Raw genomic sequence first — 25,396 nt, forward strand, 5'->3', positions numbered from 1 at the left:
CAGGAGGAAAGAAGAGAGGTTGTAAGACAGGGTGCCCCAGCGCTCCTTGCCTCGTGAGGCCCCTTGGGGGTATCTGCCTCCCAGTACTGACACTTGGGACACCACTGGCCCCTGCCACCTAACTCCAGCTGCTTCTTCCATGTTCTTAGTGCGCCTCACTCCTCCCCCTGCTTCCCGAGACCAGTCCTGGCCCATGCCCTGTGTCTCTGCCTCCACAGCTCTCCTTGTGCTCTGTCAGGACCCAGATCACAGATGTACGGCCACATGTGGGATCTGTTTGTCCACCTCCCTGGGTAGGTCATGAACTCCTTGTGTCCTGTTAATGGCTCCTGGCACAATAGTAGATGGTCAGTAAATGCAATCCCCCTGTACAGGGCAAATGAATTCAGAAGTTATAGAAGATTCTGCTTTCTGTGTTCACTCCCCCCGACTAATCAAATCCAGCCCCTGAGGACACTTAGCACCCCTGAATCAGATCCATGAATTCTTTGTGTTCCAACATCTTCAAAAAAGTTAAGCTTCCCGCCTTCCGAAGCCACCCCTCCCCTGTGTGACCTGGTCCAATAGTCGGGACTCTCTCCTGCTAGGCTAAAATGCACCCCTCTGGCCCTGGAGATGCTATCTAGGGTGCCCAGCATGGCCACAGCAACGCATGGGGACTCCAGCCCTTCTGGAGGCTTCTCAATCCCACACTCCTGGGACAGGTCCTTGTGTCTATACCACCCAAGGTCATGCAAAAAGAATTCCATCTAAACAGCGTGACACCGCAGCAGGCACAGAGCCCAACGTCTCTGTGAGACAGAGTCCTACGTCTTATAACACCTAGACCTAAATATTTAAAGAATCTGCTCATACCAGACAAGTGCCTGGAAGGCATGTCCCCACCCCCTACACCTACTGTAGTGTCTTCAGTCACGCACACACCTTCCTTCTCCCAACTCGGCCTACCACAATTTTACTTACTCTCCAAGATCACTTCCAAGTGCCATCCACATCAAGTTTTCTCCCTGATGCTTGCAAATGGATGAGATCCCTCACTGAACCCTCTAACACAGACCACATCCTGCTGGTAACATCAGAACATCCTTATTATGCTTAATACACCGCGTCCAGCTTCTGTGTTGTGCTAGGCTCCGTGTCCCTGCAATTTGGAGGAAGGGGTCTCCCCAACACAGTAAATCAGCAGCAAATGTCTGTGAAACATAATAATCAGGCCCCACGTAGCTAGAACTTACATTAAAACAAAAGACAAAGCACATGGCTAGCAGATGTAGAAGGCACCCCCAGATGGCTTGCTTGTGGGAGGATGGGCACCAAGCTGGCTGCTACTCTAGGAGCAAGTTACCCAGCAGCCTACTTCCTTTATTTTTAAGTTATTTTCATTTTTATTTTTGAGAGAGAGAAAGAACATGAGTGGGGGAGGGACTGAGAGAGAGAGAGAGAGAGAGAGAGAGAAAGAATCCTAAGTGGGCTCTACACTGTCAGCAGAGAGCCCAACTCAGCGCTCAAACTCACGAACCGGGAGATCATGACCTGAGCTGACATCAAGAGTCGGACACTCAACCGACTGAACCACCAGGCACCCCAACCCAGGAGCCTACTTCAGAGCAGGGCATTCTCTGTGCTCTTGTCCCCACATAGTCCAAGTGTGATTACCTTTAAACAACAAAAGAAGACAAGAAACCCTCACTTCTGTATTTTGCCGTGATTTAGCTTAGAAGTTATATTGCCCGGTGCTTCTTCATGATTTTTGAGGGTGAAGGCACTCAGATACTGCATGAAGACAGTTTCACGCCATTTCACTTGCTATAAAAACACGAACGCTTCTGCTTTCAGAACAAAAGCTTTACCGTCAGGTGGTAGCAACATTCTTACCAGATTATCGAGCATCCGCATCAGAGCTTCGAACTCCTGCTCACCAATCTGCCACTTGGGAGGTGAGCTGGTACCCTCCCCTGCCGGGGACCCTGGGGAACGGGACTTGGCTTTGTACTTGCCAGGATCCAGGAGGACTAAGTTGTCTGGCCCTCCTGCACTGGCCAGAGTCCGAACCTTTTCCAAAACAAGCAAACAGTAGTTTAAGTTCGTTACTGAGGGCAGAAGGATCAGACGACTACAAGAGATCACTGAAACAGAAATGTACGTTTCAAAAGAAACCAAGTCATCAGAGTGTAAGAATAAAACATGGAGGATGGACAGCAACAGACTATTCACACACAAGGTTATTTTCAGAAGCTCATCTTTAGCATGACAAAGATACTGAGCACTCATGCTTGGAGGAGAAATGGGGAAGCAGAGCACCTTTGAAGACCGTATGAGGAGCCTGGGGACTGCAGTACTGCACTGAATGTAAGTCAAGGTAACATGCAGAGTGCAGACTTGGGGTTGAGCAGACCTGGCTCAGCGGCGCTCACAGACACGGGCCAGGGGCAAGGCTCTGCCTCCCTGCACGTGCTTTTTCACAAACAGTGCTGTGAGGGGCAAGTGAAAGAACATGTAATAACATCTAGGAAGCGCCCGATGCCGGGTGCTCCGTAATGGTGGCGACTGACGTATCTGAGCAATAAAAAACTAGAAATGAAAGCCCAGTAATCATTTGTAAGTTTCAGCCAGTGAAATGGCATTTGCTCTGGTCGATTTCCAAACCCATGAGCTCATCTTTGGCAAAGAGATTACACAAAGACTCATTCCTACGAAACAAGTACCAAAACTCTATGAAAACGCTGCAAACACCCAGATAGGCTGCAGACCGAACAGAGTGGCCACCACCCACCTGGATCTCGCACGCGACCACAAGGTTGTGGATGTAGTAGAAAGCCTCCTCAACGCTCTCTCCGACGGATACGAGCCCGTGGTTCCGCAGAATAAGAACCTGAGCAAGAAACATGAAAGCCCTAAGGAACGAGGCAAGAAGACTGACACTTTAACTTTTTCTTCTTCCCTCTATAATTTAAAGACCACATTAGATGCCCACTGACCTTGCTTTTAGGCCCCAGATTTTTCTGAATTAATACTTTTTCCTCCTCATCAACCAGAATCCCATGATAATCATGATAAGCTACTTCTCCAAGGGAAAGTGCCTCCGGGGAGATCGGCAAGAGGCCACATTTCATCGCAGAGACCTAGAGAACACGCAGTCACCATGAATGAAGGGAAATCAAGGGTCACACGTTGATGACATGGCACATGCTTTCCTCAAAGAAATAAACAGGGGGACAGATTTTATTTTGTTACCTTCTGAGAAATAAATGAACCTATGAACTTAGGATGAACTTTAACTTCTGGGGCTTGCTAGTGATGTGCACTTAAAACTCCTAATGCCAAGCGAGCTCAGGTTTCAGGGTAAGATGACCCTGGCCCTAACGCAAGGACCGACCATCGCTTCCCCTGAATGAATCGGGACACTGCAAAGAGACGTTCTGATACACTTTTCATCTCAGGTCGTAGGTGAACCAAAACCAGAAATTTACATAAAAGCAAATTTCTGAAGTTTAGGATAATTATGCTGTAAAATTTCTATTTAAGTTGAAAAAATCTTAAGCATTCATATAGCCCTTCAGTTTCCTTAAATTTCCCAAACTGACTTCAGAACGTGCTAATTTTGAAGGTTTTCTACCAAGATGAAAGAACAGTTTCCAAAGATTCAAATAGTGTCTAGAGGTGGGTGCAACGATGCCACATACAAGTTCACCTAAAAAGACACCACAATAAAAAAGGCGATACAGCATTAAATTCCTTTCACAGCCTTCTTGTAAGAAGAATTTCCTTACCAAGTGAAGTGATTTGGTAAGTTTTAAAACATATCACATGGTAAACTGTTTGGAACCATATTCTCAAAGGGACCTCAAATAGTTCCTTAAAATGCATGTGGTTGGGAGTGCATGCATCTTTTTACAAAAAAAAACTTCAGAAAAGGATAGATCTAACGAAACTCTTCTGTTCACATCTAGAACCACATGTTCAAAGTAAAATAAACTAGATAGGTCTAACATGCATCAAAACAATCCAATATGCGTGACATTAAAACATCATATAATTCCACATTACTGAATCCATGCGTGGTACAAATAAGCCCACAAAGTCATTAAAGAATAAAATGGCTCGGGGCGCCTGGGTGGCGCAGTCGGTTAAGCGCCCGACTTCAGCCAGGTCACGATCTCGCGGTCCGTGAGTTCGAGCCCCACGTCAGGCTCTGGGCTGATGGCTCAGAGCCTGGAGCCTGTTTCCGATTCTGTGTCTCCCTCTCTCTCTGCCCCTCCCCCATTCATGCTCTGTCTCTCTCTGTCCCAAAAATAAATAAACGTTGAAAAAAAAAATTAAAAAAAAAAAAAAAGAATAAAATGGCTGATAAAAAGCCAATTCTAGATAGTTGTAGTATTTCACTGTCACATGACCGTCCCAAATACCGGAATGGGCATTTTCATACTGGGAGGTCTGGGCTGTCGGCACTAGAAAGGCCAGGGCTCGGTGACCGGGCAGGGGCAGGCTTTGGGAAAGTTCTAGGCTCGGAGGCCAGTCTCCTAACAGCCTACAATGTCTGTGCCTTCCTCTTGCAACAGCCATTCCTCCTCTCCTCTCACGACCCAGCCCTGCCCTTGCTGGCTCCAGACAGAACATCTAGGGGTTTCCAGGCCTCAACCTCTCGCCGTCTCACCTGGCTCCTCCCCACAGCCCATCAGTGGGCTCAGGTCTCCTGCCTCCAGCTGATCCTTTCTGAGTCCACAGCCTCCTCCCTCGGCCTGCCTGAGCCCCTCCCTCTCACCCCTCTTCTCCAACAAGGTGTCTCTGCAGTCTTCACTTACATTGAAATCTGACCTCACCCTCAATACACTATGATTTGCTAACTGTCAAGTCTATCGGACACTTTCGCTCACACAGGTTTTCCAAAACTGGATAGTATACGGACCCCTTAGAAGAAGAAAAAAATTCTTTTAAGAAAGTCAAACTTAGGAAAAAACCTTCTTCACTCCAACAAAATTAGGTTTATTGACTTGCCTCAAAAGAGGGCAGCTGTGAGTAAACGTGGTGTGCCTTTCACTAAACAGCTTTCAAATGTAAGCTGCCACCAGGGCAACGCACTCACCGCGGCCCCTGCTGGCGTGTGAATATGGACCACACACTTCACATCTGGCCTTGCAGCATAAATTGCAGAATGTAACGTAAAGCCGGCCTGATTCACTCCCAGATTAGTGCTCCCGCGATCTACCACATCTCCTTGAAAATTGATTTTAACCTGAAAATAAGCAAATCAAAATTTTCAATGTCAAGAGGATTTCAAATTACCCTTACTAGGTATTATTTAAACCAAAGTTTAAAGTGTGTATAACTAGTTCTAAAGTTTTCCTCAGAGTTAGTCACACAAAACATAAACTTCGTCCCCTTTCTTGGGTTTTATATGTCTCGTGGGGTTAGGTGTTTCATGATCTAATACGACCTAAACACACATAACGCCCAAGAGGAAAAGGATATTCTTACCAAACTGGACGCGGTCACTTCACTGTAGAGAAGTCCAAAGGGAACGATGAGGAAATGTTCCTGCTCAGAGCTCACTCTGGTCTGTAAGGAAAATTACCGAAAGGAATTACTCACACAGACTCACTCTGGTCTGTAAGGAAAATTAGCTCAAAAATACAATTGGAATGATCTGCATCTCTTTCCACCCACAAACACACAGGCTTGTGTGCATTCAGTGAGCTACACAGGAAAGCACATTAAGTACAGCATCTGTCACGAAGCTATGAGGTACCAGAAGCTTTGTATCATTACGCTGTAGTAATTTATCAGGTGCATGAAGTGCATCTTGGTCACACTCATGACAATTAACTTTATAGGGAAAACACCTGGTGGCTACCAAACCAGCATCACAGGCCAGAAGGTGGCATCCCGGAGGCATATACTAGTGAAAGCCAAAGCTTTCTGGTCCTCAAAACCTGCAGGATAAGGAACGATCATAAAAATCACAAACAACAGAGACCTCCTCCTTACCGCTGATGAAGGATTTCAGAAAGTTTCTACGCATGATCGTGCCCCTGGTGGGTCTGCCCCTTCCTCCACTGCTTTCTGTCCACAATTCGTTCAACGTGTACCTGCGCTAGATACTAGTGACAACAGGAAAAAAAGAGTCCTGCCCATTTTTAGGATGATTCTGGGAGAATTCAAACGATTCCCCAAAGCCATTTGGTTGGGACGCACTCACTGCTGGTCTAAGAACTGCAACGAGGGCCAGGCAGGCAGAGCGCGGCATCTGTGGGAAAGGACTTAGGGTGTTTAGTACAACTTCCTAACTAGCACAGTGACTTCCATAGTGATCCAAACAGATGCACACCCGGGGCCTGCCGGGGCAGGTGTACTGAAGCGGGGGGGCGCCCACCACATCCTCACTGGGCCTCATTTCTTCATTCAGCAAACAGCCACCCATGGGGGCGGGGACCGAGCCAGAAGTGAAGCAAGAAAGACCTGATCATCAAAACGTCCTTACACAGCAGAAATTTGTCTTCCTGAATTTCTCTTCACTCTTCCTAGCGTGCAACACAGAACAAACTCAGTCCCCTATTTGTACAATTCAGCTCTCAGATACAGGGAAACTACCCTCCTCCTCCTGTCACTTTCATGCTAAACTCACCTGATTCCCTCAGGATGACATCATGCGGAGCCACAATCAGGTAAGACCTTAGTTAAGATCTCAGCTCTGCCAAGTATGGTCTGTGCTGCTCTGGGGACCCTGCTCTCCTGGCCTCCTTGTCCATAAATAGGGGATGATAAGGGCTGGTGCTCACAATAAATAATCAGTACATGGCATCTCCCCACGATTACTATTACTAGCGGTAACAGGATCAACGGCAGTAAATCATGACCATGAATGAGCCTATTCTATATCCACCTCCACGATACCCACTCTCTTTAAATCCCCATTACCCTAGTCCCTGCTCTCTTTGCGTTTCAAAAATGCACACGTGGGGCGCCTGGGTGGCGCAGTCGGTTGAGCGTCCGACTTCAGCCAGGTCACGATCTCGCGGTCTGTGAGTTCGAGCCCCGCGTCGGGCTCTGGGCTGATGGCTCGGAGCCTGGGGCCTGTTTCCGATTCTGTGTCTCCCTCTCTCTCTGCCCCTCCCCCGTTCATGCTCTGTCTCTCTCTGTCCCAAAAATAAATAAACGTTGAAAAAAAAAATTAAAAAAAAAAAAAAAGAAAAGAAAAAAAACAAAAATGCACACGTGATTTCCATTCTTCCTGAAAATATTTTCCCATTAATGGTGAGTTCACTAGGCTTATATCTAAAGTCGGTTCTTGTACTTTAAAAAGCATGCACCTTTTTAACTGTCTACAACAAAACCACACAATTCCCCCAACTTCCAAGTTGGGCCAAAACAAAAAAACATAAAGCAGACTATTACTTTGTGTATTTACTACTGGTTGGAATGAAAAATAAGGAAAAATTAAATGTCAGATATTTTTACTTACATTAAAAGTTTTCTCTTGCAACATCATATAGAGTATTTAGAAGGCACATGAGTACAAAAGGCACTTAAGTACAAAAAAATCAAACACCCGTGTATCTTTCAACCAACTTCAGAACAGAGGAAGTGTAGTATCCTGGAAGCCCCGTGTCCCTTCCCCCAACTCCCAAAAGTAACCACTAACTTGAATTATGTGTTAAGCATCTTCTTCCTTTTCTTTACAGTTTTATCTTATATATATTTATCCCTCAGCAATATACTGTTTCATTTTTATCTGTTTATGAACTTCAACTAATTGGAATCATACTGTATTTTCTTTGCAGTGACATTTTTTTTCCTCAACAGTATTTTTGAGATTCCTCCAGACAATGACAGACATGCCTATCATGTGTTCACTTCCATTGCCGTAGAGTATCCACTGATGAGTATACGATTTATGTATCCATTCTTCTGTCAATGGCCATGATTCCCATTTTGCTACTAAAAACGCTGTGAACATTCTTGCAACTGCCTCCTAGCATACATGGTCAAATTTCTCCAGAGCGACACCAAATTACCTTCAGAGAGCCTAATTAAATAGACACTCCTGCCAGTAATGTGCGGTGGGTCTGTGCTTCTACTATTATCTTCTTTAAAAATTAAAATCTAATGTCTATGATATGGTATTCCATTGTGGTTTTAATTTATAATTTCCTGGTTAGTAATGAGTTGAGCAACTTTTCATATTTTTATGAGCCATCTTATTTCCCCTTCTGTGAAATTCCTTTCTTGTCTTTTGGTCACAAAATGACCATACTGGTTTGTCCTTTTCATACTCATAGTTCTTTATCTTTTCTAGATACTAATTGTTGGTTACCTGTAAGGCAAAATCTTCCAGGTTGTAGGTTTTCTTTTTTCACACTCTCTGATTTTTGTCCCAAGTTTATTTATTTTTTTGTAGTAATCTGTACCCCCCAACATGGGTTCTGAGCTCACAACCCCAAGATCAAGAGTCACATGCTCTTTCAACTGAGCCAGCCAGGCACCCCTATTTTTACTCTCTTTATGGCATCTTTTAATGATAAGAAATTTGTTCATTTTAAAGTAGTCAAATTTACCCATCTTTTCTTTTATAATAGGTGTTTTTGTGTCTTAAGACCTCTTTCATTAGGTCAGAAGTTAAAGGTCAATGGCATGCCTGGGTGGCTCTGTCAGTTAAGTGTCCAACTTTGGCTCAGGTCATGAACTCACGGTTGGTGAGTTCAAGCCCCGCATCGGGCTCTATGCTGACAGCTCAGAGCCTGGAACCTGCTTCGGATTCTGTGTCTCCCTCTCTCTCTGTTCCTCCCCTGCTCGTGCACTCTCTCTCTCTCTCTCTCTCTCTCTCTCTCTCTCTCTGTCAAAAGTAAAGATTTTAAAAAATTAAAAAATAAATAATTAAGAAGTTAAAGGTCAATGATTTTTGCCTATACTGATCCCAAAATTTTTTTTTTTTTTTTTAGTATTTATTTTTGAGACAGAGCGTGAGTGGGGGAGGAGCAGAGAGAGAGGGAGACACAGAATCTGAAGCAGGCTCCAGACTCCGAGCTGTTGGCACAGAGCCTGACACGGGGCTCAAACTCATGGACTGTGAGATCATGACCTGAGCACAAGTCAGACTCTCAACCAACTAACTGAGCCACCCAGGCACCCCCATTCTAAAATTTTTAAAGTGTTACCTCTCACATTTAATTCTGAATTCATTGGTGGGGCGCCTGGGTGGTGCAGTCAGTTAAGCGTCCGACTTCAGCCAGGTCACGATCTCGCGGTCCGCGAGTTCGAGCCCCGCGTCAGGCTCTGGGCTGATGGCTCAGAGCCTGGAGCCTGTTTCCGATTCTGTGTCTCCCTCTCTCTCTGCCCCTCCCCTGTTCATGCTCTGTCTCTCTCTGTCCCGAAAATAAATAAACGTTGAAAAAAAAAAAAATTTAATTCTGAATTCATTGGAATTCCTTTGTGGATATAAATATATAAGGTGGGAATCCAATGCAACTTTCCAATTTCAATTTTTCACTCCAACTGTGCCAGCACCAATTACTGCCTAGTGCACCCTTCCCATGCTGCTCTGCAACGCAGACTCTTTTGTGCCTCTGATTTCAATAAATGAGATCCAGCTCTGGGCTCGGTTCTGTCCCACTGGTCTGTCTCTTCCTTTGCCCAAAACACACTATTTTAATTAGTATCACTTTTACAAATTCAGTTAATAGGAAAAAACTCTCACTTAGTTCATCTTAGCCATTCTTGGACTTCCGTCTTCCCTATAAACTTTACAAGCATACTATCAGGTTCCACATTAAAAAACTATTACATACCATTTTTTAATGACTTCTTGTTTCCTGGTCTCTATGGCATAATTCATAGTTATAAACAGCATACATTTTATATTCCCTCTTTTGTAATAACTACTTTTCATTTTTTCCACATGGTCTATATAAGTATTTTTCATAGTATGTAACATTCCCTCAAACTGATGTTGAATAACTGGGGCATTTTCCACCTACCATTGGATATTCAGACTCAAACTTTATTATTATAAATAATGCTATCACTTTTTCTTCTTTGACTTATTTCGTTAACATGTATTTCCAAGAGTGAGCCTAATAAATGTACATATTTTAATGGAAAAAGCTTAAAATATGATTCTGAGTCTAAAGCAAAAAAAGGAAAAAGTGCTGGGACACCTGGGTAGCTTAGTCAGTTAAGCATCTCTGACTTCGGCTCAGGTCATGATCTTGTGGTTCATGAGTCCAAGCCCTACACTGGGCTCTGTGCTGACAGCTCAGAGCCTGGAGCCTGCTTCGGATTCTGTGTCTCCCTCTCTCTGCCCCTCCCCTTGCTTGCATTTGGTCTCTCTCTCTCTCTCAAAAACAAACATTAATTAAAAAAAAAAAAAAAGAAAGAAAAGGTGCTAAATACAGATGTAAAGTGAAAAAAGAGTGAAGGATATTTCCATGTAAGTTTGTTTTTGTTTTTTTTAAGTAGGCTTCACACCCAGCACAGAGCCCAATGCAGGGCTTGAACTCAGGACCCGGAGATCAAGACCAGAGCTGAGATCAAGAATCTGACACGGGGTACCTGGGTGGCTCAGTCAGTTGAGCGTCTGACTCTTGATTTTGGCTCAGATCAGGATCTCACGGCTCATGAGTTCAAGCCCCACTGCCAGCGCAGAGTCTGCTTGGGATTCTCTGTCTCTCTCCCCTCCCCTGACTCGTGCTCTCTCTCAAAAATAAATATTAAAAAAAAAAAAAAAAAAGTCTAACACTTAACTGGCTGAGCCACCCAGGTGCCCCTCCAAGTAAGGTTTCTGGTGTCTAAGAGACTGGCGTTACCCTCACTGAGATTGACTACTCATGTCACAAATTTTAAGGTCACTCACTGAAAACCAAATACACCCAACTCAGTATCTCTGGCAAAGATCCATATCATGTCCCAGAAGCACAGTGTACTCGTCACAAGGTGGGCTCAGACCACCACCTGAGGTTTAGCATTCCCTGGAGTCCACATGGAGCTGAACCCAGCACTCCACTGTCACCAGAGGCATTTAGGGACGGAAAGGCCCCAGCTATTGACACCCCCCAAAGCTTCTCTAAACCTAATGCGATCTTAAGACAGAGATCTAATTCAGACAATCATCTCCGATCTCCTAATGCCTGCCAGCACTCTAAATCCCTTCAGCAGAAAATCCCTATGGCCCTCTCTCCCAGAAAGGTCACCATGACCTGTTCACACTTTCCGGTTGCACTGATAAATATCGTTAGTATTTCTTTGCTGTTAAGTGTTTATACGGTAACATTTAGATTATAAAACAAAAAATGTATACCACAAGTAGTTAAAATAAACAAAAATAAAACTTTTTCCCTCAAAGATTCTCTAGCTCACAAGATACAGGAAATATTTTGGTGCTTAAAAATCTTTTTTACTCAGTATTAAGGGCCACACAGATCATCTACAGAACAGTAAACATTTAACTAATGTTTTAATTCTGCCAAGTCCTAAATAAAGGGCAGGGGGAGCAATTTCAGCAATTTAAACTTATTTAAACAGCATTTTAAACACCCCCCCAAAATGTGAAGGTGTTATTAAAGCCAAGGAGTACATTTCCTATCACAGCTGTAACATTTTCACGGAATTAATTCTTAGCCAACCACTGAGCATTAAATCTCCGCACAGAGCACTTGGGTCAAGCATAATCAGCCTCAGGTGCCAGCAATTTCCATGCAGGCACTAGAAACAGAACCGGCACTTCTGGCAGGTGAAGGGGACCTTCTGACCAAACACCAAAAGGCACCACGGAGTTCCTGTTTGATGTTTTTACTGAGGCCAGATTTCGGTCTGGGGGATTTCACCCTAGAGTTCACTGTATGCCTATTGTACGCCCAGCACGGCTCCCGGTCTTGGGGACACAACAGGAAACACAACAGAGGCACCCTTCACAGAGTCAGTGTTCCCATGAGTGGAGACGGGTGACAAAAGGCAAAAGTCAAGTATGGATGATGGGAACTGCTTCGGGGGAAAGAAAGCAGGGGCACTAGGGTGGAGGCAGCGTCCTACAGGCACGACAGTGTGGATACAACAGGGCCAGGTCTGCGTTTTGAAAAGCAAACTTTAAGGGCAACAGGGGGAAGAGATGGAGGGGAGAGTAACTCGGTATCTCTGGAAAGATACACATCACATGACACAAACACAGTGCACTGGTCACAAAGGTGGGTTCCAGACCGCCACCCTGGAGTCCACGCTGGAACTGAACCCAGCACCACTTACAAGTCCACATGCGCACACCACCTACACGTGTGCTGGGTATAGAGAAAAGGGTAAAACAATTTAAACAGCTGTTAACACCAGTTGCCTGAAGAAGATAAGAGTATCGGCAGGATTACAACTTCCTCTTTAGACATCCCTGTGAAGTACACTTATTACTATTGGTAGGCACTGTACTAAAAATTTGAAATATTCAACAAAGGAAAATAAATGAAGAAACAGATTGGAACAGTTTAAGAGTCAAGGAAAGATGATCTCTTTGGAAAAGCAAAGAAAAAAATAGAAGGCTGATGGTGCATTAGGAATCTAAGAAGGCAAGAGAGATGAAATTCCAACTGGGAAACAAAGTTTGGCTGCAGGTAGGAAGGAGGTGCTCAGGAGCACAGAATGGGTACAAACATCAGTCAGGCGTTCCCCTTTTCTCTGTGACACACTGTGGTCATTTGATAAGAGAAAAGAGGTCAGGGGCGCCTGGGTGGCTCAATCGGTTGAGTGTCCGACTTCGGCTCGGGTCATGATCTCACAGCTCATGAGTTCGAGCCCCGCGTCAGGCTCTGTGCTGACAGCTCGGAGCCTGGAGCCTGCTTCGGATTCTGTGTCTCCCTCTCTCTCTGCCCCTAACCCACTCGCATCCTGCCTCTGTCTCTCTCAAAAATTATAAATAAACATTGAAAAAAAAATTTTTTTTAAAAGAAAAGAGGTCAGGAGTTCCGAAGACAGTAGTAGAGAGAGTAGAGAGTAGTGAGAGAGTAGTGAGTGAGCTCCTAAGTGAGACGTCCTACGGTGCCAGGCAGTGTCATGGGTCTGTAACCTACAGAGAAGGCCTGTGGGCCCTGTTGAGACTCTCTGCAGCAGGATTAGCTGTTTGGGTGCAGGAGGGAGAGGACAGCATTGGCAAAGAGCGTTACCGAAATGATGTAGCACCAGGAAATCGAAGCTGGACCAAAGAGGGAATGAATGTGGGCCAGTAGACAGGGATGCAGGAAGGTAGATCCACAGAGGCAGGACTTGTCGCATTCACTGATATAACCCCAGACTTAGAACAAGGCTTGTACTGAATAAATATTTACAAAAGACACGCAATAAATATTTACTGCAAAATCAACTGAAGAAAACAGAAGTCCTGATCGTGTTGAAAAAGAGCTAAAACTGGAGTAGCTGAAGAAATAAATAACTATGAGAAATAGAAGGCTTTGGTTAGAGTAGGAAAAAAATACCTTCATTCGTAGGTTTTTAGGCATATAAAGAATTTTGGGAACTGCCTATACATAGCTCCTCCTTATCCATGGGAGAGACGTTCCAAGACCCTCACGGATGCTTGAAACTGAGGACAGCAGACAATACTAAACTCTACATACACTGTTTTTTCCTACACTTACATACCTACGATAAAGTTTAATTTATAAATTAGGCACAGTAAGAGGTTCACAACACAACTAATAATAAACTAGAACAAGTGTAACATACACTGTAATGAAAGTTGCAAGAATGTGGTCTCCCTCGCTCTCTCAAAATGTCTTCCTGTCCTGTACTCACCCTTCTTGCAATGATGACAGATGATGAAGTGCCGACACGTGGACACCAAGTGAGGTGAGTGATGCGGGAGGTGATGCAGCGTGAGGCTGCTGCTGACCTGACGATACGCCAGGAGGAGGATCACCTGCTTCTGGGCTGGTTGACTACAGTAACGGAGACCGTGGAAAGCAAAACCCTATGTAATGGAGGACCACTGCACTTTGGTAAACAGTTATTAGATCAGCATGCAAGAAAGGAGTTTTAAAGAACTACTATTCTCATAATTTTTAATTCAAAGTGGGTAATTCTCAGATTATAATACTCTGCAATCAGGAATCAGAAAGAAAGTGTTCTAAGATTTACTTCAGTCGACTCTCCTCTTCTCCTAAATGGGAAGCAGTGATGTCAGACACATAACATTCCATTTACCACTCATTTACTACCCTACTTAACACTCACTGTGATGTGATTGTAGATAAGCTGAGACCATCCAAACAGATCTGCCAGTCGGTAAAATGCTGCCAACTTACACCGCAATAATTTCTCCCCTTTGTCATAGGCGATTGAATCAGACCCTCTCAGATCATTCACAGGAGTCACCATACCAAGACCTGAAATAGAAGATAAACAAACTCAAAGACTTACTATTTCTTATCAAATATAAAACAAATAATAATAATCCTGAGACATGAATCTTCCACACAAGGCTACAAGTCAGTCTTGAAAATTTCAAAGACTATTTCATAAAGATCATGTTCCCCAACATTAATACAGCTAAGTTAGAAATCAAGAACAAAATGGTAGCAAAATTTATGGGATACAGTCAAGCAATTCTTAGCAGGAAATTTACAGTAGAAAACATATATATTAGAAAAGAAGAAAGTTTTTTTTTTAAACGATCTAGTTTCACCTTACTAAAAAAAGAGAAAATGAAATCCAAAAACAAGAAGAAAAAATTAGTAATAAAGAAAAAAGGAGATATCAAACAGAAAAATAGAGGAAAACTGATTTAATCTTGAGAAGATTAAAAATAAACTAATGAAATAAAATAAAATGAAAAATGTAATGAAATAAAATAAAATACACCTCTAGGGAGACTCAAAAAAAAAAAAAAAACCACAGTGGAGGTAGAAATTACACTATGAAGCAGTAGAGAAGGGACATGACTACATATCCTACAGACATTAAAAGGATAGTAACAGGATAATACGAACAACTAATTATATCAGCATGTTTTAACTTACATGAAAAAGACAGAATCCTTGAAACACACAAGCTATCAAAAGCTCACTCCAGAAGAAACAGACATCCTGAATACCCTTGTTTCCATTAAGCTGAATTTGCAGTTAAAAACATTTCCATAAACGAAACTCCAGGCCCAGATGACATCACCATGAATTCTACCACACACTTAAGTCAGAAATAATACCAATTCTATACAAACTCTTCTCAAAAATTCTACACAAACCCTTCCAGAACACTTTCCAATTCATTCTATCAGGCCCAGCATTATCTTGATACCAAAACCATACAAAGATATTTTGTTACATGACATTATAAGAAAAAACAGACCAGTATCTCTCATGACCACAGACTAAAATTACTTAACAAACTTTGAGCAAATAATCCAGCAATAAATACAAAGAATAGGGGCACCTGGGTGGCTGCGTCAGTTAAGCATCCAACTTCAGCTCAGGTCATGATCTCATGGTTCGTGAGTTCGAGCCCCATGTCAGGCTCTGTGCTGACAGCTCAGAGCCTGGAGTCTGCTTCAGATTCTGTGTCTCCCTCTCTCTGCCCCTCCCTCACTCATGCTCTATCTCTCAAAAATAAACATTTTTTAAAAATTCAAAGAATAATACATCATGAGGGGGATTATCTCAGCCACACAAGATTGGTTCAGCATTCAAAAACCAATCAATATAATTCACTATACTGAAGAAGAAAAAGTATGGGATCATTTTAATAGATACAGAAAAAGCAGTTCATAAAATTCATCACCCAAAACTCTCTGCAGATTGGTAATAGAAGGTACTGTCTTCAACTTAATAAGGGACAGTTACAAAAATCCACCACTAACATCAAACATAATGATAAAAGACTGAATGTTTTTCTCCCAAGGCCAGGAACTACGTAAGGATGTATACTCTGGCATTCTTATTGAATACTATACTAGGTAGGGATCCTAACTAACACAATAAGGCAAGAAAAAGGAAAAAAAAACAAAGACATACACACTGGAAAGGAAGGAAAAAAAGTATTTGCACGACTCATTACATGTTGCTAGATTTGAATCTTGTTAATCATAAACTATCTTAAGCATACAGAAAAATATAGAGAACAATACCAAAAACCACCTATCATCTTGATTTAACATAGGTCAATCATCTACTTTAGATCTTTAATTCTTTTTTTTTAAGTTTTATTTATTTTAGTAATCTCTACGCCAAGCGTCGGGCTCGAGGCTCCAACTCATTACCCTGAGATCAGAGTTGCATGCTCTTCCAACTGAGCCAGCCAGGTACCCCTAGATCTTCAATTCTTAAAAATTGTTTTTCAGAAGATTTTCAGAAGATGGTAGCAGTGACGGGACAGTTTTTGAGTCTTACTAAATCTCTATTCCAACCCTCCACAAAAAAATTAACTACAGCAACGAAGATATCAAAGCCAAAAACCTAAGAATGATATCTACAACAACACTAGGTAATAAGGTAGACTCACAAAACTGAAAATATAATTGGGTAGGGTTGACAAAGACAACAGTGTATATCAGCACACATGTAGGAGGAAGCAGAAGAAACCATGGACCATTGGTTGAACCTAAGACCCTCAAAAGAACCATCAGGAACTCACTACAAAGCTCAGAGGGCCAATTTGAGAACAGCAGCTAGAACCAAGAGGAGTTCTGCACACTTAAATCCTTAAAAATTCTCCAAACTAACCATTTAAAATTGTCTTTTAGGACAAGGCCTCACACTAAGAAATATATGGTAATTCGAACCCAAACTGACTAGCACAGAACTATAAAGAAAACAGAAGAGTCCAGATAAAAGCAAGGAAGGGAAACAGGACCCAACTTCATTCAACAAACTGCCATGTTTTTTTACCACTTTGAGAAAAAACGGAAGAGGGAGCTCTAGAGCCATGACATTAGAAAAGCCTGCCTAAACCAGGAATCTCCAAGAAAACCAAGTTTCGTGTAAAAGTGAACAAAAACATACCATGATCAAATACCACCCAAAAATTATTTTAAGAAAGAAGCGCAGAATCACATCCCTACAGATAAGGAAATCACACAAGAAAGATATGTATGCAAAACAGATGAAAACGATAATCTACTGCTTCATAAACAGTAAAGAAAGGTAAAGAAAAGTATTAATAATAGAAGATATGAAAAAACGTTTAATTAGAAAAATTCACGAAGGAACATAAAAGGAATTAGAACATAAAAGGAAGTAGATATAAGTGAAAAAATAATTTTAAAAATAAATACTAAGCTTGGGGGCACCTGGCTGATTCAGGTGGTACAGCATGCAACTTTTGATCCTGGGGTTGTTAAGTTTGAGCCTGATGATGCTGGGTGTAGACATTATTTAAAAATAAAATCTAGAAGAGCCTGGGTGGCTCAGTCAGTTAAACGTCTGACTTGATTTCGCTTCAGGTCATGATCTCGCAGTTTGTGAGTTTGAGCCCCATTGTCGGGCTCTGCACTGACGGTGCAGAGCCTAGTTGGGATTCTCTCTCTCCCTCTCTCTCTCTGCCCCTTACCCACACTCGCTTGCTCTCTCAAATATAAATAAATTTTTTAGATTAATTAATTAAAAAATAAAATAGTGCTTGCTTTGGCAAGCACATATACTAAAATTTAAAAATAAAATAAAACAAAATCTTCTAAATAAATACATACATACGCACTAAACTAAAAGAGAAAAGAACATGAAATGGAAAAATTTTTTAAATCATAAAGAAATGAAGCAATAAAAAGGATTTGAGAACAAGCAACAGTGAAAGACAAAGAAACTCCAACATGCATATAACAGGAATCCCCGAAGGAGGAAACAACAGGAAAGAGAATAAATACTGCTAAAATACAAAATATTGATAAAATACAAAAGATCTGGAAGAGCGCATCATCTGAGAAAATTAAGCCACAATGACCAACAACACTAAGACATATTCTGATAAAACTGATGGACTCTATAAAGAAAAAAGTACTTTGAACAACCAGGAAAAGAGACCGAGTCACTTATATGGAAGAGTATCTTCAATTTTAATAGCAATGCTTTGAGACGGAAAAAAATTAATTATCTCTTTAAGATACACATAGAAAATGTGAGTCTAGTGTTTTACACCCTAACAAACCAAACTCAATTAATATTGACATACAGAGACGACAGCAGGCAAGAACTCAGAGAGTATTGTTTCCACAAGTCTTTTCTGAGAACTCTACTACAGAAGGCACTTCAGACAACCAAAACGACTGAGGGATACACGGATACAAAGGTTGGTGGTGAGAATTAATATATATTTATTATGTATTATTACACTAAATGAACAGTATAAGAGGGAGATCATAACGTGTAATGGTTACATACTCTGACAACATAGACTAACTATTTTAAATCATGAAGAGAATAGACTGTTGGTAGAGTATGGTTACTTTGTGTGATATATGGGAAAACAAATGAGTAATTACATAATATTCTGGTTTTGTTATTCCTGGTTGTCCTTAAAGGCCAGAATTCTTGTTGTGGAAGAAAGGAGAATAAATGTTAGATAGAAAAGGTCCAGTAAAAACCCCTTAGCCCTGAATTTTTATTGGAATTAGGAGTATAATTCCAATATACTTAAAATTCCTATATGCCATATAATTCACAAGATAATACATATTTCCTAGTTCTGCCCACTAAAAAGGCCTAGAAAAGAATAACTAATCCATTAGCAAAGAGCATCCCTAGTACCTAATTTCCATTTCCCACAAAAAGAAATAAAGATTTCTTAGCAATATGGCTGATTCCAGACCTGGGGCAGGAAATGTACTAGGGAAACCTGGAACATTTCCTCATGGGGGATGGCTTGGAAACTGTCAAAGCACTAGGCTCAGAAGTCAACCTGGAGGGACTTCCACTGATCAAAGATGGGACAATGTTGGCATCACAACAGATAACTGTAACATTTTGAAACACATTAAATATATTTAAATCTATGAATTCAAAATAATACTAAAAAATAATTGGTCATCTAAGAACGATAGGAAACTAACTTCTTATTTTGAAAAGGGCTTTAGACCACACTGGGTAACCAAAAACAGTTGTTGAAGGGAAGCTCCTTTTATGCGTGCATGCCTGATGGTCAGTAGATCACAGCCAGGAAAGTGCTCTGTTACGTCTGAAACCCCGAGCCAGAAACAGATCATTTACAAGTAGTTCAGAAAGAGGCTCCCCTTGAACATGAAATGAGTGATGGGGAAGGGCGTGGCCCCTTTCCAGCCACGCCCCATTTCCCAGGGAAGTTTCTCTTTATAGAAATATTTTAACTAATGAATATAAAGGAAGGAATGATAGAATTAAAACATCACCATCTTGGAACCTTTATTAAATTAATAGATCTATTCATTGAGCATCAGTGGCTGTTAACACAAAAAAGAAACAACCAGACTACGTGCCTACTCCTGATAGAACACAGTACTACCTACAAAGTAGGCTTTGCCAAAAAACTGAATCCAAACATACTCAAGCATCTAGATCCAACTACCAACTTACTGTAAATACAGAAGACAAAAAAACATGTTAGCAGCACCATGGAGATGGAATCAGCAAAATTCAGCCAAAAAACTCTACAGGTCCACAAACCCATTTTCTTTAAATGTAAGGAGAAAAGGGGCGACTGAGTGACTCAGTAGGTTGAGTGTCCAACTTCGGCTCAGGTCACGATCTCACAGTTCTTGAGTTCAAGCCCCCACATTGGGCTCTGTGCTGACAGCTTGGAGCCTGGAGCCTGGTTCAGATTCTGTATCTCTCTGTCTCTCTCTGTCCCTCCCCTGCTCACACTCTGTCTCCCTCTCTCTCTCAAAAATAAACATTAAAAAAAATTTTTTTTTAACAGACAAAAACCAAACCAAAATATTTATGGATGACCATTTGATTGACGAAACCATGAAGAAAAACCAAGGAAGTGGTTACAAGCCAAAATGGAGGTTCCTGGGGTGACCAGCTGTACTCAGTCAGTACAATTCTTGATCTCAGGGTTGTGAGTTCGAACCCCATGTTGGATAGAGAGATTACTTAAAAGTAAAATCTTTTAGGGGTGCCTGGGTGGCTCAGTCAGTTGAGTGTCCAACATTTGATTTTGGCTCAGGTCATGATCTTGCGGTTTGTGAGTTTGAGCCCCTCGTCAAGTTCCACGCTGACAGGGCAGAGCCTGCTTGGGATTCTCTCTCCCTCTCTCTCTGCCCCTCCTCCCCCGCCTCAAAATAAATAAATTAACATAAATAAATAAATAATTCTTAAAAGATGGTGGGTTCCTTCTGAGAGGATGATAGGAAATAGGCCAAGTGATCAATAACGTTTTATTATTAACCTGGGTAGGAGTTATAAAAGTATTCACCTTAAAATCCTTTATAAGTTATAGATCATTTATTCTATGCTATTTCTATATATTTTACAACAAAGGCTGTAATAATTTGTTTTTCAATTTGTGTTTTTAAGAAACATATCATTAGATATAATTGAAACTAATTAGCTTTCTTCCTTTCTTTTCATGGTGTGGCATTACTGAAATAAAATTTCCTTTTCTCTGACTAGAAGACAATATGCAAGTAAGTAAATACATTACACCACCCTTTTATTACCTAATCCGTATCAGACAGCATAGGATTCCATTAAAAATCCATGTGAAAACAAGAAAAACCGACTACCGTTTGACTTCAGGGTAAAAGTTTGAGTTAGTGAATTAAATGTTATTTTCATCACTCTCTGGACATTAATGGATGCATCACTCTGGTGGGTGTCAGTCAACTTCTAAGAATACTATGGAACTGACAGGCAAACTGCAAACACCAGGTGACCTAACAGAAACCACTGTCTTACGCTGGCCCATCAGAAGCTAACTATCCAGGGGCACCTGGATGTCTCAGTCGGTTAAGCATGCGACTTCGGCTCAGGTCATGATCTCATCAAGTCCCAAGTCGGGCTCCGTCTGACAGCTCAGAGCCTGAAGACTGCTTCAGATTCTGTGTCTCCCTCACTCTCTGCACCTTCCCTGCTCGCGCTCTGTCTCTGTCTCTCAAAAATTAATAAACGTTAGGGAAAAAAAATTAAAAAAAAAAAGAACCTGACTATCCAATTAGAACCGGCAGACACTGGTCCAGAAAAGTACACAGTAGGTCAGTACACAGTACTCAAGCTGCCCTAGGTTCACCCCGTCATGTGAACGTTTACAAATTCAACAGCGACGGCAAAGCCCCTCCACCTTTGCACAGCTACCCGTTCTTTGCTCACATTCACCCATCCAACAATCTCCCCCTGGCTTTCTTTCGGAATTTCTCTGTTTCTCGCCCATTTACAAGCAGCAATAAGGAACGGTGGATAAGAAATGTTTGCCTGAATGAAGTTCAGGCAAAATTGATGTGCTACTTCACAAGCATTGTTTCTGATTAATTTTAGTTCACAAAAGGTGTGAGAAGCCACCTAAAATGTCATCTGCCTGAGAAATAACAGTTAATGGCTCATAAAAAAGGAGGCCTCTACACTCAAGACATTTTCAGACTTACCGACTATTTTTTTACTGTAACTACTTTTCAGTAAAAATTACTTTTTCAAAATTACTTTTCAAAAATCTCAATTCTATGTATTACACTGTATACTGATCTATTTCACGTAAAAATCTGTCAGGAATTTTTTTTTAAGTAGGCTTCCTACCCAGCGTGGAGCCCAATGTGGGAATTGAACTCACGACCCTGAGATCAAGACTTGAGCGGAGATCGAGAGTCGGATGCTTAACTGACTGAGCCAGGCAGGCGCCCCAAAACTGTCAGAAAATTTAACCTACAAAACGACAGAACATATATGCAGAGTCAGGAGCTACTCACTCATGTTTAAGGCAGCCATCCCTCCTTGCGGAGCTGCAGGGTAGACATTCGGTACGTTCGTGGTCATAAAATCTGCAATCTGCTGTAATGCCAACAGGCCTGTGGGATTCTTCCCCTTCTTAAATTGTTCCTGTATCATTGATTCCAACTCTTCGCAGAAAGCCTAATTAGAAGCAAATTACAACAGTGAGACACTATTTCTTTTCTGTTCCTTGGGAAGGCACAGGTAACTATCACATAGACCCGTTTGTTTGTTTTCATCCAGTGCTGGAAAAGTAAGTGGATATTCTCATATATTACTACTTGGAGCATAAACGGCTACATTCTTTCTAGAAAGTAATTTAAACAATACAAAAGCTTAAATCTTTGAACATTCTATTGCTGATAATCTTTTCTAAAGAAATAATCAAGACATGTCCAAAGAATTATTCATAGGAATGTTCATTCTATCATGAATGACAGACGGGAAAACGGGTGATGTTGACATTTTAGACAGTGGAGAACTGACTGAACACACTGGCCCACCTCACAACAGAATTCCCTGCACACATTCAACACAAGAGGCTGAGAAAAAGGAAAGGACATAAAATTGTTCCTGATATACTTTTGATCGTGAAAAGGTTAGAAAGCAATGGAACTTTTTTCTGTAAGAGAAAATATGTATCTAAACATAGAAAAAGACTACATTAAATACATCAAAATGTTCATTACAATTATCTTAGTGATGGAATTTTTAGCAATTTTCATGTTGTACTTTGTGCTTCTCAGTATTTTCTTCAAAACAGATTTGTTTTCAAAATAGATTTTTTGAAATTACTTTTTAAAAGTTGAAAAAGGAACCCTAAAACATTTGTCCTTTATCAAATAATCCTAAATTTTTAAAAAAAATCCTAAATTAGGCAAAAGGATTAAATTGGGTGAATAGTGACTTTCATATAAAGTCACTACTGAAACAATACAGATTTATAGCTTTCCCAAACCGCAATAAAATAATTTTTTATATACCCTATAAGGAAATATCTTAATAAATAACATTTAATGTGAAAATGTGAACTCACTGAATCATTATCCACCCCTGATTTTAAATACTCTGAGGGCTTCTGGATGATTTTATATTAAAATATACTAAACTTTCTTCTAGTTTTCCACTGCCTCAATGTAAAGCTGAAAAGATATATTGCCAAGGGACAGTCTAAATAGAACTATCACTTGCAGGAAGCAAGCAACAAACAAACATACCACATTTAATGTAATGGTATAAAAGAACGTCAAGAACCAAGAGCTGCTGGAGGAGCCCCTATTTACTGTATCATGAGAAATAATGTCACAGATCGTATTCTGTGGTAGTCAAGGAAGGAGGGCAAAGCTGACAGGTGCTCTGAGTAAGAAACAGAACTAAATCCACAGAACTCTGTCATCAATGCAGAATGTAAGACACAGACAGATACACACAGATACAGACGATGAGATACAGACAGATGCAGACAGCCTCTACCAAACATCCCAGAGTGTGCCGGCTGGCCACAGAGGAAGCAAAAATTGCATAAAACAAGCTCCCTGCCCTCACGGGCCCTCAATCTGAAAAACCAAACAATCTATTTCCACAGTTTCCAAATCCACAGACATATGTGCAGGAAGCTCAATTCAACATACAGGTACCACATATGTACACGCACGACATCACAACTCAGCACGTGTACCCAGCACAACACACAGAAGTATCAGGTGCTGTTCTAGGTACTGAGATTATACACATAGAAAAAATGGTTCTTGCCATCAAGGAACTTAAAGCTTAGCAAATACAACACAAAAAGAAGACCGCAGGGCGAGAGGCCCTTTGTGTCAATAGCATCCCAGATGACTTACACGTGCAGTAAGGAGCTGAGCTTAGCGGTGACCAGTGAGGGCCGGGAGCCACCTGTCTGGATCCCAGAATCTAGCTCCAGCCAGCAGTCACCGGCCAATGACCTTGTGTGCTTCCTTGGTGCTACATCCACACCTGACTTCTCTGCTTCCTGACCACCTCTCCTCCAATGCCCCTGTCATCCAACTCACCTCAGCCTCCCCTGTCCACGATCATGCCCTGGACATGCTCTTTCCTAGGAACTGCGCCCCTCTTCAGTGTCAGAGCCAAGCATGGGTTCTTCAAACACTGCCCCACCCCCCCGCCAGCATCCAGCTCACCCTTTTCTTCAATGCTGTCATGACCCTAACACCTTTCTGCCATCCCTTACCTTTCCTGAGTCCTGACCTCCCTCACCCAACTTAGACCCTTGGTTTAACATTATAATCATTCCCTTGCTCACACCTTCAACTCTCCACCATTTCACCCAACCAAATCCTAATCCTGGTTAAGTTCAACCCTTCACTCTTTCTATTCATGCTGCTCAAATGAGTAGAGAGGCTGGAGGGAGGGGAAAAAAAAAAAAAACCCAGACCATGCTATGTTGTCTCACTATGAATTCCTGACCCTGACCTGATGCGCCCTTCACATTAACCCAGCAACAGCCCATCCCCTCACCCACTCTCTCCTCACACCCCCTGCACAATGCCCTGGGCGCATTCTCAGCAGGTGGCTCCACTTACTATTCCCTGACAAGAGAGAACCAGCCTCAAGTGTGTGCTCAAGTGTGTGCTCAAGCTCCCTGTGGCATCTGTCCAACTACCAGCATCCACGGCCATGGCAAGGCCTTTCCCACTCCCCTCACTGACTCAACTCTCTGTGCTCCTAAAACCAGACACCAGCACCAGTGCGTTACTAGAAAGCAATTCTAGGCTTTCGACTTCTGTCCTCTGTTCCAGGGTCCCACACTGCATTCAGGTTGGTAACAGCCGATGCTTACTGTGCTCTAGACAACCTGTGGATGGGGGCTTGCTCAGTCCCCAGGGCCTGCGCATGATGTGCTGGAAGTTTCCTTTCTGCACTCTACCCCTGGGGACTTGTACTTAGTTTCTTGCGGCTTTTACATGAGAAACTGCTCAAGCCAAAAGTCTAAATGTTTTCCTGATTCCTTTCTTTTTTCTTACCACCTCTTCCTCACCAGCCATCAGCAAGTCCTATGTATCCTACCTTCAAAATAAAACGCAAAACTTACCACCACCTCCTGCTTGGAAGACAGCTTTCTCCCTTACCCCATATTTTTTTTTTTTTTTAATGTAGGCTCCACACCCTACGTGGCTCTTGAACTCATGGCCCTGTGATTAAGTGTCGTGAGCTCTACTGACTGAGCCTTCCAGGCACCCCTACAATTACTTTTTCTTTTTTTTAAATATGTGTGTGTGTGTTTAAGTTTATAATTTACTTAGAGAGAGAGAGAGAGAGAGAGAGAGAATTCCAAGCAGGCTCCACACTATCAGCACGGAGCCTGATGTGGGGCTTGATCCCACGAACCGTGAGATCATGACCTGAGCTGAAATCGCTTAACCGACTGAGCCACCAAGGCGCCCCTATAATACTCATTCCATATAAAACCCAGAATAACTTCTTTAAAAACCAAATAGTGTCATTCCTGTCTGCAGCCCTCCAATGACTCTCTCCTGTACTCTGAACACAAAACAAACTCC

The 25,396-nt window shown here is 42.0% G+C and overlaps 1 protein-coding gene across 5 annotated transcripts in view; it reads right to left on the reverse strand.

The window, feature by feature from the left end:
* The window catches only part of ADD1 (adducin 1), an 88,959-nt gene that overhangs the window by 18,835 nt on the left and 44,728 nt on the right, over positions 1-25,396 (reverse strand). For all 5 annotated transcript variants that reach the window (XM_047094208.1, XM_047094209.1, XM_047094211.1 and 2 more), the window contains 7 exons: positions 21,833-21,995; positions 14,203-14,354; positions 5,476-5,556; positions 5,084-5,233; positions 2,979-3,122; positions 2,774-2,872; positions 1,876-2,052 (listed from right to left, as the gene is read on the reverse strand). In XM_047094208.1, coding sequence (XP_046950164.1) covers positions 1,876-2,052; positions 2,774-2,872; positions 2,979-3,122; positions 5,084-5,233; positions 5,476-5,556; positions 14,203-14,354; positions 21,833-21,995 — 966 coding nt within the window. The remainder of the gene's footprint in view (positions 1-1,875; positions 2,053-2,773; positions 2,873-2,978; positions 3,123-5,083; positions 5,234-5,475; positions 5,557-14,202; positions 14,355-21,832; positions 21,996-25,396) is intronic.

Source organism: Lynx rufus, unplaced genomic scaffold (genome assembly GCF_022079265.1).
Source record: "Lynx rufus isolate CCGP_SWC_20201006 ecotype Redwood Valley unplaced genomic scaffold, mLynRuf1.p SCAF_38, whole genome shotgun sequence".
Taxonomy (NCBI): Eukaryota; Metazoa; Chordata; class Mammalia; order Carnivora; family Felidae; genus Lynx; species Lynx rufus.